General features: G+C 56.5%; 1 protein-coding gene across 3 annotated transcripts in view; it reads right to left on the reverse strand.

Moving 5' to 3' along the window:
- Nucleotides 1–588: 588 nt before the first annotated feature.
- LRRC8A (leucine rich repeat containing 8 VRAC subunit A) overlaps nucleotides 589–16,961 on the reverse strand; it is a 26,480-nt gene continuing 10,107 nt past the window's right edge. For 2 of the 3 annotated variants that reach the window (XM_027104614.1, XM_027104615.1), the window contains 2 exons: nucleotides 7,475–9,639; nucleotides 589–2,442 (listed from right to left, as the gene is read on the reverse strand). In XM_027104614.1, coding sequence (XP_026960415.1) covers nucleotides 2,167–2,442; nucleotides 7,475–9,631 — 2,433 coding nt within the window. In that variant the 5' untranslated portion in view covers nucleotides 9,632–9,639 and the 3' untranslated portion in view covers nucleotides 589–2,166. Of the gene's footprint in view, nucleotides 2,443–7,474; nucleotides 9,640–10,556; nucleotides 11,498–16,961 lie in introns of those variants that run through there. The other variant, XM_027104616.1, reaches the window with a different exon arrangement.

Here is a 16,961-nt window from a genome sequence, read left to right on the forward strand (position 1 = left end):
CATCTCCCCCAGCCTCTGCCCTTGACCCCAACACCTTTAGCACCTCCAGCCCAAAGGGGCTAGAAGCTGGGTCAGGCCTGCCCACGGTGACTCTCAGTACTGCCTCTGTAGAGCCCTGGAGACTGGCTGTTGGAATTACAAGGGACGGATGGGAGCAGAGTGGACGTGCCCACTGCACAGCTGGGGATGTGGAGGGCATGGGAGGAAAGGGGCTTGCCCAGTTTGACAAAGGGGATGACTGAGCTGGGAAAAGGACCCGAGACTACTGGCTCCCATTCCAGCACCCTTCCCTCCCTCCCATCAAAGCTCGGGAGGGCCCGAACCTTAGGCCTCAGCCAGCAGAGAACGTGCTGGCTGTGGGATCCTGGTGGGGCCCACACTGGATGTGGAACAGGGGCTGCGTCCAGCTCGTGTCCTGTAGCTGCCTCCGAGGAGCTTCCGGGATCACGGGGCAGGCAGAGGAGCAGAGTTCATTATCTTCTAGGTGCCCGATAAATGGTCACTCCACAAACCAGTCCACGGGGCTGAGCGGGCCTCAGACAGCTGAGGGAAGGGTCCCCCGGTGACATAGAGACCTCCAGAGGCTACTTTCTGTTATAGATTTATTTGATATTTGAACCGAGTCTACAAGTTCAGACCCACGTGTAACAGATTGCTTCATGGTTGTCAGAGGCTAGTGTGCGTTATTTCGGAGGATTACATCCAATGACACGACGCAGAAAACACAAATGGACGAGTGGACATAATCATGAAGACGAGACGCTAAAACGTGCCTTAATGTCCAAGTGATCGATCTAAGGTGGGGACCCTTCTAAAGCGGGAACCCCGGTGACTGATCTAAAGTGAGCTGGCTTCCCGCCGCCGCACGTGCCAGGCGCCTGGGACAGAAACTGGAACCAGAACCTGGATAGCCCGCCCTCCCCGGCGGCAACCTCCTCACCCGTGGCCCCGCCTCCAAGTGTCCGTTGTGAAGGACCAGGTGGGGACAGGACTGACGTCAGCGGCTGAGGCCAGTAGTAGCACTGGGCAAACTCGTGAGCGTGAGGTGGGAAAAGAGAGTCCGAGTGAGGGGGCTCCTCTGGGCTCCTTAACACCGCGACAAGGGATGGGGGGGATGGAGCACCGTTCATCCGGGGATTAGCCAACCCGAGTCCCCTCCCTTCTTGGAAGCTCCGGAACATTCTCTTCGGCCAACAGTCACAGAAATGAGAGCCTGCCAAGATACGTGGAGGAGAAAGAAAACAAGACACCAAAAACAAGACACAACAATCCCCGCCCCAGGCGGGGAGAGGAACTACAGACTCCTGGACCAAGGTCACAGCAGATTCGGAAGACATCCTGCAGCCTGCACCCCGGGGGGAGGAAACACAATTCAGTGTCTTGCTGCTCTCCTCAAGGGGAACTGCTGTCCCACCCTGAGACCCCAACTCACTGGCCTTTAGTGTCCTTTGTTTTTTTTTTTTAGTTTTTTCTTTTTAATACCCAAACCATCAATTTTTAGAGCTTAAAAAAATTTTTTTTTAATTTTTTTTTTTTACTTAAAAAAAATCTAAACTGCTGCGGCAAACCCCAGGCCTGGCCTCTCCGCCTGGTGGCCTGCTTTCCCACGGGCCGTGCCACCAGAGCCCAGCCTGGCACCTCTGGGGTGACCGTCCCACAGCTGGTTCACCCTGGACCGCTCAGCTCAAGGCTGGGTGGGCCCTAAATGGTTTTGAAACCACCAAAAAAAGGAAAAGGGAAACGCAGCCCACCCTTCCTCAGACACCCCCCATCGGAACTGAACTTTCTTGGGAATGTATAAGTTATCTGGAGGGAGGGGGTGGGAGGCGGAGAAAATAAATACCAAGAACTAAGTAGGTGTCCCTGGACCTCTGGTGTCGGCTCAGCCTCTGGGGCAGAGATGGCCTCCAGGGAGGAGGCCCTGATTGTCCAAATACTGTGCTCAGAGATGGACTACAGGTCTCTGATCTCCCGCGGGGGCGTGAGTCTTGAGGAGAAAGGGGCCAGCCCCTCAGGGGCGGTCCTGTGGCCCAGCTCCTGCCCCGCCCCCACTGAGAGGCTGGGCTGGTCATCAGTCAGAGTCTCCTGGGCTCCCGGGCCTGAAGCCTCCCTGGAGGCCCCGCTGCTGGCTGTTCTGGGCGGCCCGTGCTCAGTGCCCGTGGTGGCTCAGGCCTGCTCCTTGTCAGCCCTCCAGAGCCGCTCCTTCACCTCGGGAGGCAGAGTGTTGAACAGGTCCTCCTCCACCACCAGGCCGCTGCGCTTGAGCAGCGGGCACTCGCCCAGCTCCACGGGCAGGCACTCCAGCCGGTTGCCCCGCAGCTCGATCTGGGTCAGGCTGGTCAGCTCGCCCACCCGTGAGGGCAGTGACTGCAGGACGTTGTTGCCCAGGTGCAGGGCCCGCAGCTTCCGGCACTGGAAGAGCTCCGGGGGCAGCGCCTCGATCTACAGGGAAGGAGCAGAGGGCGAAGTGAGGCAGGCGCACCTCGGACCTGGGCCTCTGGGCTTCCCTGCCCTGGGTACCAGCACCTTCTCTGATGCCCATTTCAGCTACCCCAGACCCCAGGGACCAGCACAATTTGGGCCCAAGTCTGGCTAACTTTCCCCTGTTCTTTAGGTCTCAGCTCTGCAGTCACTTCCTCCAGGAAGCCTCCCTGACCTCCTGGTAACCTATGGCACCCAACGTCCCCCGGACAGCACTGATCCCTTCCATGGTCAAACTGCTTGGTCTCCTGTCGCCCCCAGACAGGGGGCTCTGAGAGGGCAGGGCTGGGTGTGCTGTGCTCCCCGCTGTCTCCCAGCGCCTAGCACCCCAGAAGCAAATCACAGTAGCCAGCTACTCCCAATCACACCCCATCCTCCACCGCCCAGGGCTCACCAGGAGCCAGGCTGTTGGTCCTGCCTGGTTTAAGAGCAATTTATGAAAGCAGAGCAGCCTGCTGAGAAAATTCCACACCCTTAATTGTTGCTGAGAACTGGGGAGAGCTCACCAATCATTTCCCCTTCCTGGGCCTCAGTTTCCTTACCTGTCAAGTCACAGGCTGATGGTGGGTGCGGGGAACCCAGTGCTGGCCATTCAGAGCCCCCTCCTTCTGATTTTGCAAAATTTGAATAATGGGCAACACCCACATGCCACTTACTACAGGGCAGGTTCGCTCTGAGCGCTGATGCTATTAACTCACTGAACCCTCGGAACTACCTGTAAGTACTTTGTAAACACTCTTTCCATTTTACAGATGGGAAAACTGAGGCCCTGAAGGAGCCAGCCTGCCTAGAGGTTCATAGCTGGAGAGTGGTGGAGCCAAGATTCGAACCTGGCTCAACAGTCTGTGCTCTTAAATGTCCACACTGTTGATGGTGCAGCCTGGGTGGGGACCTGCCGTGTCTCCTGCCACACGGGAAGAACCCCATAAAAGCCAGCTTCCTCCCCGCCCTCCTGTGAGCAATCAGCTACAAACACGAGCTCTGACTGAGCCTATTTTCCTACAACCACCTCCTTCAGATATGGTGGGCAGGAGGGACCCTTCCAGCAGGGCAGGAGCCAAGGGACTTGGGCCCGAGCCCATGTGAGGGTGACGGGGAGCTTGCTCTGTCACTGTCCCCATTTTCCCGCTGAGAAGGCAGAGGCCATGCCATGAGGGACACTGTGACTGTTTTAAAGGGGACTCCTGACCTGGGGCTTCAACGTGGCCCAGTGGTCAGGTATGGGGCAGAGGTGGCTTCCAGGTCAGCAGGGACATGAAGGTGAGAGGGCAGATGGGAAGTGGGCTCCGGCAGGACGGACGGGCCAGAGCATCCCAGAGACCCCACTGCGCCCAACACTGGCCTCCTCTGGTGACAGACAGTGGCCAGGGAGCGGGAGAGGCTGGACCAGCAGGTGGCAGAGCTGGGGCTCACATCGGAGCCCTCCCCCTGACACGTCCCCTCCCCGGAGCACCCCCCAGCCCATCAACGAGCTCTTTCCAGGCGCGTGGAAAGAAAAGAAGGTGCCTTCGGTGGCTCAGTGCCCCACCCGGGCCACTCCTGTCCTTCGTGAGGTGTGATCGTGCGCTGAAGGTGTGAAGTCGTTTCCCGTCACCCCAATCCCTCCCTCTCCCACCTCCTCAGGGGTCTCAGCCGCTCCCCCATCAGCACTGGCTCCCCCTCAAGTCCACCTGGTCTTTGCAAAAGAGACAACCCTCCCAGGAGCCTCTCCAGGCTTCCCAACAAACCGTTCGGAAAGACACCGTCTCTCTCCTTGGCCCGCCGTGATCTGGTTTCTGCCGCTGCCCACCCTGGAAACTCCCTGGCCAGAGCCACCAGCGGTCACTCCTAATCCACCGGACATGCATCTGTTCTCCTTTCACCTGACTCCCCGTGGGCTGTGCGCCCACCCGCTCCTGCCTGGCCCGGCTCGTCACCGTCAATCCCAAAGGCTCGAGCCAGACTCCCCTTCCCTCCATCCTTCCCCCCCGTGACCTCATCAAGGACCCACCTTCACCCAGGAGCCTGGGGGGACGACTCCTTGGGCTTCAGGCTGACTCAACCTGGTCCGCTGGATGTCCCAATATGGGACCTACGCTCTACTCTCTGAAAACCTGTGCCTTGTCCCACACCTGGCCTCAATGACCCTCCAGCTACCCAGGCAGCCACGTGAGAAACCTCGAGTCACGTCAGACCTCTCTCTCCCCACATCCAATCCTGCCCATGTCCTGTGGAGTCCACCCCCGAAGTCTCCCCCACATCCGTCCGTCTCGCCATCCCTGGCAGCCCTTGCCAGTCCAGGCCTCGCCCCCGCCTGATAGCGGCCCACGGGCTTTCTATCAGCTCTTGACCTCTCACCTTGCCCCACCCCCAATACCCTCGAGTCGCAGCAGGAGCGAGCTCTCTAAATTCCAAGGCGGCATATCCCTTCCTCGCTCGGTCAATGGGAATTCGGTGAACGTTTTGCTCCACGTCAGGCACTGGACGAAAGAGCCAAGGTCCTTGTTGTCAGAGGGTCGAGGGAAGGGACGTGAGACAGATTATCGAAACCAAGTGGGAAGAACAGGACGCTCCTCAAGCCCTGGCCTCAGGGGAAAGTCCAAATTCCAGGGGCTCAGCTCACGGCTCCTCCCCCTGGGCTCTCAGCTCTCTGTAGACAGAACCTCCTAGACTCTCCCTTTCCTCTTCACCTGGCTAACTCCTTGTCCTGCAGGGCCAGATGAGATGCCCCGTCCTCCAGGAGGCCCGCCTGCCCTGGGGTAAGTCCGGGTTGAGGCCACTCCGCTGTGCCCCAGCCTAGTCTCGCCCACTGAGCTAAATGCTGGTTGCCTGTCTTTCCCTGAGAGAGGTGAGCTCAGGATGGGCAGTCGCTTGTTTGTTCCTAGGTCCCCAGCTCCCTGCTCCACACTAGGAGCGCTCAAAAAACATTCCCCAAATCAATGAACCAATGAATAACCAAACAAGTGGACGCCCACTTATCGAGGTATTCGTTAACATGAGTTTAAACCTAAGAAAACAGAGGCCGAGGGCCTGAGCCGGGCCACACTCGCCCCTGCCTGTCCACTCACACGAGGCCCATAGCCCGGGGTGGCTCACAAGGAACCGCCAGGCCCAGAGGGAGGAAGGGAGGGGGGCTCCTGCCTAAAAGGAGGAGCCTGACTAGGACTGGCCCAAGCAAACTTTTTTCCCTACAAAGGCCTCTAGCATTCCAGTGGGCGGGGACAGGACATGATTAAGCACTGTGCTGAACTGGGTGTCAGAGGGTCTCCTTCCTCGGGACAGCGACAGCGTGCCTGCCCCCAGCTCTTCCTGAGGGGTGACCTCAGCCAACAGGCATGACCTGGCAGCCATGCCTGGGATGAGGAGCTGGGGGTGGGGACAGGTCGGGAATTGTACCCTCCACCCTCCACTGGCTGGGAAGGCCCATCAAGACCTGGTGCCCACACAGCTCCCGGGACAGAGTGGGCACCACGAGGGGTCCTTGGGATGCCCAAGGCAGCCCCGAATCCAGGGGCAATCTGGCCCCGCACTGTGCTCCGGGGGGGGCCACTTGGTCCCCCTCAACATGCTAAAGGAGGTGTGTGTTTGTCCTATGCTCCCCAAATGGGGCTTCTCCCCGGGAGGCCAATTTTCCTGACCGGTGGGCCTGTCCCAGGCCCTGGAGGCGGATTCTCCAGAGTGAAGCAGCCTGGGATCTGACCTTCACCCCTGTACGTTCTCACACATGCACACAGGTATAATTTGAGGGAGGGAGAAAGGATTTGTCAAAATCTCTGTGGTTTACAGGGAGAGAGGCTTAGGGAAGACGGGAGGGGTTCTGGTGGTCAGAGGTCTGGGGTGCCTGGACCCTCCAGCCTGGGTGATGTTGGAGAAGGCACATCCTTTCCTAGAACGGGACATTTCAGGGGCTGCCTGCCTCCAGGCTGCTGGAGAGAGCTCCTGCCAGGAGGACTCACAGGGTGCCGGGAGCGGGGTGCCCAGCGCAGGGTGGACACAGAGCAGGAGCTCCATAAGCCCACAGGGTGCCTTCATGCTGCTGCCGGCAACAGAGGCGCAGAGGTGCTGGCTGGATTGGCTCTCCCTCAGCATCCCAGCCCCCAGCCACGGGCTTCCATCACCCCTAGCCTCGCTGCGAGAGTGTCCACCCTGACACCACCCTCTTCACTGCAAGAGGGTTTCCACTCGGAGTAGGAACAAACCGGGAAGACGTTCTTTCCAATATCAACCTCCCTGCAGGGCCCCAGAAGAGGTGGGCAGGGCAGGGAGAGGTCCCCCCAGCAGCTGTGCCTTTGTTTCCACGGCAGAGGCCAGGCCACAAGGCCACAGGACCACTTGCCCTCAACCCTCACCTGCCTGCTTCCGCGGAGGGGCCCTTGGGTGGGGGGCTTGTCCAGACAGGCAAGGGGCTGGTACACGGGAGCCGCCAGAGGTCTCGATCGTCTCCCGGGCGTGGCCTCCAGTACCACGGGCCCACAACGGTTCGCACAATTTCCTCTCCAGAAAGGCAAGTGGTAACAAACCAGCCCCAGCTAAGCTCAACTCTGCCCTCTGCCACCCTCAAAACACAGAGGGGAAAGGGTGTGAGTGGCGCTGGGAGTTGCACCAGTCACCCACAAAGTTTCTGTCCCTGGTGGGCCCATCCTGGGCTCCAAATCTGGTCCAGGACAAGCTGAGAAAGACACTGCAAGCTCCAGGCTAAGTCCCACCTCCCACGACCGAGCTCTGAGAGAGCAGGGCAGGCCGTGGACCTCCTGCCCGTGCACATCACTGCCTTCGAGGAACCTGCCCAAGGCCACCTCGGGGACAGGCCCCGCCTGACCACACCATCCCTCCTGGCAGGTGACCTCTGCCACGTTCTGCGGCAGAGACGGCCTCCCAAGCCCACAGATTCTGATTCAGCAGGTCTGGTCCGGGGCCTGGGGATCTGTATTTTCAACCAGCTCCTCCCAGGGGGTCCTGGGAACCACAGCTGAAGACTCCACACCCAGGAGCACCCCCGCCACGAGCCACTCACCCGGTTGGCCGTGACGGCCAGGTTCTGCAGGTTCTGCAGGAGGCCGATGTCAGCCGGAAGGAAGGTCAGGTTGTTGTGGCTGAGGTCCAGGTAGCGCAGCTTGCGGCAGTAGAAGAGCTGCGTGGGGATCTTCTCGATCTTGTTGCGGTTCAGGTAGAGGCGCTCGAGGTTGGTGAGGTTGCCGATCTGGATGGGGATGTAGGCGATGTGGTTGTACCACAGCTTAAGGCAGGTGAGGCGGTGCAGGTGCTGGAAGCTGATGATCTCCTCGATGGTCTTGAGGTTGTTGTCCTTGAGGTCGATCTCCTGCAGGTTGTGGAGGCTGAAGATGGAGTGGGGGATCCGCTCCAGGTCGCAGCGGATCAGCTCCAGCTCCGTCAGGTTGGCCATCTTCTTGAGGCTGTTGAGCACGATGAGCTTGGTGCCCTCGTTGTTGATGGACAGCTTCTGCAGGTGCACGCCCACGTCCGTGACCACCTGTGGCAGCTTGCTCAGGTTGCTCTTGAGCCGCAACACCTTGAGCCGCTTGAGCTCGCGCAGCCCGTCGATGACGATGTAGCGGTTGTTCTCCGCGCTCAGGTTGCCCGTCAGATGCAGCTCCTCCAGCGTCTTCAGGCTGTAGATCCACAGCGGGATCTCCTTGATGTCCGTGAACTTGATGTGCAGCGCCCGCAGGTTCTCGCGCAGGAAGGCCAGGGCGGGCGCCTCGATCTTGGCGGCCGTGTGGTACAGCCACAGCTCCTTGAGGCCCGTGAGCTGCGCGATGCTGGGCGGGATGGTCACGTCGGGGATCAGCTCCAGCTTCAGCACCTCCAGCTCCACCAGGTCGAACACGGTGTCGGGGATGCCGCTGAGCATGAACAGGTGCAGCTCCAGCTTGTCCTGCGCGTTCTTGGTGAGCCGCTGCCGCAGTTTGTCCAGCGTCCACTCGTTGTTGAGGTTCAGCTGCCGCAGCTTGTTCTCACTCACCTCCGACAGGAAGACGGCAAAGCGCTTGGAGTAGAGCGGGTCGTACTGGTCGATGAGGTGCAGCATGAAGGCGAAGTCGTTCTTGACGTCGGGGATGTCGCTGTAGCTGCTCTCCTCGCGGATGGACTCGAACGAGTACTTCTTGAGGGAGCGCCGGAGCATCCACCAGAGCGTGTACATGCAGATGAGGCCATAGAAGATGACCAGGCTGATGTAGAAGGAGGCCAGGATCTTGAAGAGCGTGGCCAGCGGGTGGGCGCACCGGTACGTGCGGTAGCCCGTCAGGCTCTCGATGTCCACGGTGCAGTCCACGTCGAACTTGATGTTGTGCACGTAGTAGACAGTGTAGCAGATGATGAGGATGAATTTGATCACCTTGATGATGGTCTGCCGCATGTAGAGACGGTACACGATGTCCCCCTCCTCCACGTGGGTCCGGAACTTCTTCACCTTCTCGAACAGCGCCTTGGCCTGCTCCCCCTCCTTCTTGTCCAGCACGCCCGTCTCCGAGCGGTCCACAATGCCCTGCTCGATCCGAGACTTGGTTCGCTGCAGCATGGGCACGGTGGCCTCCACGTCCTCGCTGACCGTCGACGACTTCTTGTCCATGGAGCCGTTCATCTTGCTGAAGGCCGGCTTGGGGTCGCTCTCCTCCACCACCGTCTCCGACAGGGCTCGCGTGGTCCAGGGCGAGTCGAAGCACTTGAGCAGGATGGACACAAAATGCTCCAGCTTCGAGCTGGTGCGAGGGAACTTGAACCAGAAGTTGCTGCAGGCCAGGAAGATGAGTGTGTGCAGAAGCACCAGGTAGGGGAAGTACTTGGCGAACCAGTGCAGGCGGTTCTCGTAGCACACAGCGTCCACATAGTTGTACTGGTGCCGGTCCAGGTCATACTTGATGCCCGTGGGGCCAGTGTCGGGCGTCGGCAAGATGGTGGAGTTGGGGTAGCGGGGCTCTGGGCCGGGGGCCACCCAGCCCCGGAACGAGTCGTTGCAGGAGTCCTTGGTGACCCACTTACACGGCAGGCAGATCATCTTGTCCTGGGTGACCTGCAGCGTGCCGCCAAAAACCGCGATCATCAGCATGACGATGGAGATGTAGTCGGTGAACACGTCCCACCACGGCTTCAGGATCCGGTACGCTGGCTGCGTGTCCGCAAAGTAGCGGAGCTCTGTCACCGGAATCATGGTTCAACCTGAAAGGGACCCATGGGAGGGGGTTACTACAGGGTGGCCTGGCTTTCTGAAACCCAGGGATCAGAGGCAGGAGACAGTGGACCCACTGTCCAAAATTCTACCTCAAGTCTAGCTGTGAGTCACACTAGCTGGGCAACACTCATGGGCCAGCCCACGGATCGGCGTCTGTCCAGAAACCATATGTTCACCAAGTGGCTGGGAAACCACCAGAGGGAAGGCAGGCAGCCTCCCCATTCCATAGACAGGAAGGCTGAGCACTGAGATCCAGGTCACGCTGACAGACTGCGAAAGCAGCCTCACAGGGATCCCCACGTTTCAGCAGGAGCATTCCTGAATTCCTGTCTAGACCCCATCCTGCTAATGATCAGAACCAGAGGGGCTAGTTGAAAACTTCCAGCTCACTCGGAACCAGCTGCCACGAAGCTGCGCCAGTGGTCCGAAGAGATTTATTCAAAGTGTGAGAAAAGCCAAATGCAGAAGAGGGGGCTGAGTATGAACTCACTTTTTTTTTTTGTGGCTGTGCCGCGCAGTATGCGGGATCTTAGTTCCCTGTCCAGGGATCAGACCCATGCCCCCTGCAGTGGAAGCCCAGATTCCTAAACACTGGGCTGCTGGGAAGGTCCCTAAATACCTGTGTTTTGACAAATGGGTCTGTTTCTGTTGGGAGAGGCACAAGGGTGCCCAGGTTATGGGACGGGGCCACATTATTTTGATTATTCATAATATTAATAGTGACAATAGTAAGTAACGAACACTTCATAAAACAGGGCCTCCCTGCAAACACCAGATGCTTCCCATCTCATCTTCCTCGGGCACGCCAGGATGGGTGAGGACAGGAGGAAAGCAAACCTAGACCCCTTGAGGGAATAGAGGTGCTCAACAGAGAACGTGTGCCAGGCACCGGGCTGGTCCTTACCATGGAATCCTCCTCGTGGGGTCCCTTTGACATCCAGATGTAGGGTCTATCTTTGGTCCCATTTCACAGATGGGATGACTGAGGCTCAGGGGAGAGTTACCTGCCCAACGTCACTCTACTACTCAGGGCCAGAGCCGAGATCCAACTCAGGCCTGTCCCTCCACCTCCCCACTCAGATCCTCACCACTGCACAGCCTCGCCATCCACCTGCCCAAGGCCCCACGCAGGGCAGGGCCAAGAGATAGAGCCCAGGAGTTCAGCTTCCCTGCCCCCGCGGGGTTCCCAGAGCTCAGGTCACCGCAAGGCCAGCAGACACCACCACCACCTTCCCTGAGCCGGCGGCTCCAGCCCAGGGGGTCAGCCCTCCTGGTGAGGCCGGGACTCACAGGCCAGGGTGAGAGCCTGCCCCACAGGAAGGCCCGGGCCCTCTAATGACCAGCTGGCCCCTCACACCACCCACACTCCTGGGCAAGCAGCCGTCCAAGGGAGGGCCTGCTGAATCACGCAGCCGGCCCCCAGCTGAAAGACACCCCGACACTCCTCCCTCCCTTCCTGGCTCCCCGAGTCCACATCCAGGCAGGCGCCCAAAGACTGGGGGCCGGAAGGTAGGAGGGGCCAGGATGGAGGACCCAAGGATGTGCAACAGCCTGCCCCGGAGAGTCCAGGACGAGACTGCCAGGGCAGGATGCCAGACGCTGGGGGTGGGGGCTGATGACCAGGCAGGATGTGGTTGCAACCTCACTGTTTCGGGGGAGTGGGTGTGTCACGTACTGGAGAACACTCAGCCTCTCCCGGTGAGGAGCTGTCTCCGGGCCCCTGCTGTCCTGGGGCTTTGCTTATGTCGCCTTCCTAACTCCTTCTGGGTCTGAGGTGGGAACTGTCCACAGCTCCGTCACAGGTGAGGGACTTGAGGCTCCAAGAGGTAGGAGACAGTCCCACCCACCGAGCGTGTCTGGCTCCTCCCGCCCCCCGGCCCCCAAACACCTGTCTCGAAGCACGCTCTAAGCTCTCCATTCAGCCCCTGGCCCGTTCCTCTATGGGTAATAAATGTGACCAATGAAACGCCCCTGCCCCAGGGGGCTCTCGGGCCAGTGTGAGCGTGTGGGGAGGGGTGGGAGAGACAGAGGAGTGTCCAAATAACGAGACTCGAGTCAGGGCAGGGGGCAGCCATGGCTATGGCAGGAGAGATGGATGCCACCTCCCTGCTGAGAAGGGCTTCGTGCAGGGGACGGTCCTGTGCTGGCCCCCGAGGCTGCTGGTGCCTCCTCAGCCCAGGCCAGTGCCCGTTCCACTGTGCCGAGGAGGCCTCAGAGGTTCAGAGGGGCAGAGCCAGGGGCCCAGGTCACACAGCTTAGAAGGGCAGGTCCGGCCTCGTGTAGGGGACCTGTCTGGGAGGGGTCACCCTTTAGCTGCACCGTGTTTCTGCCTCACCTCTGCCACCAACTCACTGTGGGGCTCTGGACAAGTCACTGCCCCTCTCTGATGGCGTTTTCGGGGAAATCTGGAAAGAAGGTGCAGGTGCCAAAGCCCAGGCTTTAGTCCCCAGGGTGCCAGGGACCGTGCCTTCCCCACAACTGGCCCCAAGAGGAGACGGCCAGGTGGTTGGGGCAGCCCCTCTGGAGTGGAGGTGACAGGGGGCAGCCAGCAGCCGAAAGCATGTGACCTGTGTGCAGGCCAGGGCTCTGCTGCTGCCTTGGCCTCGGGCAGGGTCCTCCCTGGCTCTCAGCCTCAGGTTCTTCACAAATGCCAGGGGCAGATTCCCCGCAGGGCTGCCCGGAAGAGCCCAGGGGACTCCATGCTTCTAAAGCACTTAGGACAGAGTAGGGCAGCAGGCAGTCTGCACTGGTGTCATCAATCTCCAACCTTTCCTCCAGATGCTGCTGGAGGACAAGTGTCTACCGCACACAGCGGGTGCTCAATGACGGTATCAAGAGAGCGCCTGAGGAGGGATGGGGAAGAAGTGGGGCGGGGAAGGGCGGGGCCTGGGTGGTGGGTGGGGCCACAGCTTCAGATGGGCGGGGCAAGGGAGGAGGCTGAGGCAGCTTTGGGTCCCCTCCCAGTTCCTGCCCACCCCTGAGGGCCCTGGGGGGAACAGCTCCTTCTGAGAATGATGGCCCAGCCCAGAATCCTCAGGAGCCCAAGAGGTGCACACTGTTTTGGCACCCTTTCTTTTTTTCTCACAACAGTTTTATTGTGGTAAAATACACAAAATATAAAATTTACAATTTTAACCATTTTGAGTGTTTTAACCATAACAGTTCAGGGGCATTAAGTACATTCACTTTGTTGCGCAACCATCGCCAACCATCCATCTCCAGAATTCTTTTCACCTTGCAAAATTGAAACTCTGTCCCCAGTGAACACGACTCCCCATTCCCACCTCCCCAGCCCCTGGCAACCACCATTTTCCTTTCTATCTCTATGAATTTGACTACTCTAGGTATCTCATACAAGTAGAATTATACAATATTTGTCTTTTTGTGACTGGCTTCTCTCACTTAATGTAATGTCCTCAAGGTTCATGTATGTCTTAGCAGGTGCCAGAATTTCCTTCCTTTTCTAGGCTGAATAATATTCCTCATGCCCATTTTATAGATATGGAAACTGAAGCTTGGGGAGAGGAGTCACATGCCCAACTTCACACTGCCTGTCAGGGATTAGAGGCCACCTTCAAACCCAGTTCTGGGGTGGAGCGCTTCCAGGAAGCCACTCAGATGGAGCAGATCCCAGCTGACAGCTGCCCCAGGGCACACCTGGGGGTGGTCAGGAAAGCACCATAAGGGAAAAGGGGCCTGTTTTCCTAGTTACGGAGAGTTCCCTTTTCAGGAAGTTTCCTGTAGGCAGTGCATTCATCCCTTCCCTGCACTGAGGCCTCCGGTCCTCCGCAGCCAGGACGGCCCCTAGCAGAGGTGTGCAACAGCTTCTCTCCTGGGGCCTCCGTTTCCCCGTCAGGAAGGGAACAGAGAATCTGTCATGGATGTGCCCACATTTTGTATATGGTGGTCAGGGTACCAAGGGGCACGTGATCCAGGCCTCCGCCCACCTGACACCTCCCTTCCCACTGGCACCACTACAGACACTCCCTGGGCCTGGCAGTACCTGCCTACAGCCAGCAGGGAGGGAGAGGCACCTCCAGCAGCCAAGACTCAGTTCCCCATCCACAAAATGCACGTGGTAACAGGTGCCCTGCCAAGCTCTCAGGACTATCAGGAAGTCACAAGAGGGAGGTTTCCCCGGCAGCCTGTGGGGGGGATCTCAGGCAGGTGGAGAGCAAGGAAGAACGGTGATAGGAGCTTGGAGGGAGGGGGCCAGCCGGGCCAGCCTGCGCTCTGCCACTCAGCAATGGAGTGACGCTGGGCAGATGACTTCACCTCTCTAAGCCTTAGTTCCCCCATCTGTGGAATGAGGCTAAGACAGATGCAGACCTGGCCCCCGACAGCAATCCTGACTTCAACAGGCAGTCGATGGGTAGATGAAAAGAGCGCAGAACCTGAGCACGAAGGAAGGAAACGGAAGGAGAAAAAGCACCCAAGACGCCTGCCCTGACACCTGGCAAAGGGGCAGAGTTAGGTGGGGCCAGGCACAAAGGAGGCGGGCAGAAAGCAGATCCTGGTCCCTTAAAGAAGCCTCTAGAATACAACAGGGCCTTTTCAGCAGAATAAAGGAGCTCTGTATGTAATGCCATTTTGGAAAAAAGCGAGAGCCAGAATAATAAATAAATACAATCCCATGCTGATAAACCCTGACCAACTCGGGGAACGGCTCCCTCTTAGAGTGGGAATAGGAGGCAGGATGAAAGGAAACTGGAATTTTTTACCAGCATGCCTTACCTTTGTGATTGAAAAGTAGTACAGAATTTAAAATAAATACAGTCTAGAAGAAAAGAAAGAAAAAAATAAGCTCTCAGGAGGAGAGTTCAGGTGTTCTTTTGTGGCTCTCAGAGGGCAATCTCGGGAGGCTGATGGGGAGTCGGGTCAGATCAGATCTCTGCCCCAAGAGATGGAGAATTTGCAGAGGATCCTGAATAGAGGGCAAAGATTAAAGGGTTGAAAGCGAGGTGGCTGAGAAAGACAAAAAGGCCCCATGCCCTGCTGTCCTCTGAGCTCCAGCCCAGCTAATCCTCCTTCTTCCAGAACAGATGCATTGTTTAAAGCTACAGACTGTGCCCTCCTGGAGGTCAGGGCTTGACACCCACCAGTGAGGTGGGGTTCACCCTGGCTGTACCACGTAAAGCTCATGGGCAAGAGACCACCAAGGGGTGGGGATGGGGGTAGACTGGGAGCCCTACAGGATGGGGACCACTCCAGATCCATCCCAGTCTCTGTGCAGAGCCCGGAATACCGAAGGTAGAGTAAAGGTTTGCTGAACTGGGCTGAGCCAGGAGGGAGAGGAAGTAGGAGGGAGGTTGGCAATTGTCAGGGAAAGACTCTAGGACAAAGGTTTAGTCACAGGAACGTTCATCACGGTGTTATTTATACCCCAGGAAAATTGGAAACAATCTAGATGCCTGTTACTGGGTGATTGGTCAATACCTATTAAATGATCAGATAATGGAATACTATGAAATAATGAAAACATGTTAGAGCAAAACACTTGATGACATGACAAAATACGTTAAATGCAAAAAGTAGGTAACAAAACTGTGATAGAGTAAGAAGCCTCCTGCAATAACTTAGACGTATATTTGAAAAATATTGGCGGTGAGATTAGCCTGCTGTTTATAATCTTTTTTTCACCCCAAACTTACCTCTATTTTCTGTTATAAGCATATGTTTACTCAGGTAATTAAGAAAAAAGATATAAAAAAATCAAGATTCCAAAGGATCAAGAATAGCTAAAACAATTCGGAAGAATAACGTGGGAGGAGACTTCCTATAAAGCTCTAGGAATGCAGCCAGTGTGGTGCTGATACAGGGATGGATGGATGGACCAGAGGACTGGAAGAGCGAGCCTAGAAACAGACCCCGAAATTTCTGGAAACTTAGACATGACAGTGTCTATGCAGGTTCGGGGGAAAAAATGGGTGTCCATGAAAGGAGCTGGCTTAGTTACTCACATGAAAAAAGCATAGCCCCATCTACCTCCTTACAGGAAAATAAATTCCAATGAGTTAAAGACCTAAAGTAAAACTTGAAAGTGTTTAAAAAAAAATCTAAGAGACCATCTCGATGGCTTTAAGACAGGGAAGGATTTCTTATCACAAAGAATACAAATCCTTACAGGAAGAGATTGATCTATTGATCACATTAAAGTTAAAATGCATGCACATCAAAGGACATAATAATAAACAAATGAAAAGAACTCACAGACCTGGAGGAGATATTTGCAATAGGTATAACTACCAAAGGATTACTATCCAGAACAAATATAGAACTGCTACAAATATACGAAAAAGACAATCCAACAGGCAAAAAATGGCAAAACGTACGGCTAGACAATTTATGGGAGAAAAATACAAAAGGAAATTCATGGATGAAACAATTCTTAATCTCATTACTAATAGGGGAATGCAAATTAAGACAGTCACATGCCATTTCGCTCCCTTGCGATTGGCAAAAATGTTGAATTCTTAAATGAGGAGATAGAATGTATGTATGCATCCTCCAACGGAGCAATTTTGCTCCTAGGTAAAGATCTTAGAGAGTCACTTTACACATACGCACGAAGCCACAGACAAGAATGATCACTCCGGAGCTGTTCCTAATAGCAAAACATCAACAACCTAGGTGTCCATCAACAGGAGAAAGTATAAATTGCTCTAAGCATCTGGTGAAATGCTAAAGCAGTAAAGTTAGTGAACTTTAGCTACACGTACCAACATGGACAGACCCCAAAACTGCTGAACCCCAAAACAAGCTATAGAATAATACATACCTTATATAAGGTTTTCTGTAATGTACATATCCAAGTGTAGTGAAGGTATAAACACATGCACGGGAAGTGGCGCAGTGGTTAAGAATCCGCCTGCCAATGCAGGGGACACGGGTTCGAGCTTCGGTCCGGGAAGATCCCACATGTCACGGAGCAACTAAGCCCATGTGCCACAACTACTGAGCCTGCGTTCCAGAGCCTGCGAGCCACAACTACTGAGCCTGTGTGTCACAACTACTGAAGCCCTCGCGCCTAGAGCCCGTGCTCCGCAACCAGAGAAGCCACCGCAATGAGAAGCCCCCGCTCACCGCAACTAGAGAAAGCCCATGCGCAGCAACGAGGACCCAACACAGCCAAAAATAAATAAACACATGCATGGAGACCCCCAAAACCAAGATGCTAATTTCATCTAGAGAGGGAAGAAAATGGGATTGGGGAAGAGGCTCATATTGTGCCTGAGATGATTTGAGACAGGGAGAGAGAGAAGGTGTGTGTGTGTGTGTGTGTGTGTGTGTGTGTGTGTGTGTGTGTGTG

Source organism: Aethalodelphis obliquidens, unplaced genomic scaffold, assembly GCF_003676395.1.
Source record: "Aethalodelphis obliquidens isolate GAN/ISIS:26980383/991018 unplaced genomic scaffold, ASM367639v1 scaffold7, whole genome shotgun sequence".
Taxonomy (NCBI): Eukaryota; Metazoa; Chordata; class Mammalia; order Artiodactyla; family Delphinidae; genus Aethalodelphis; species Aethalodelphis obliquidens.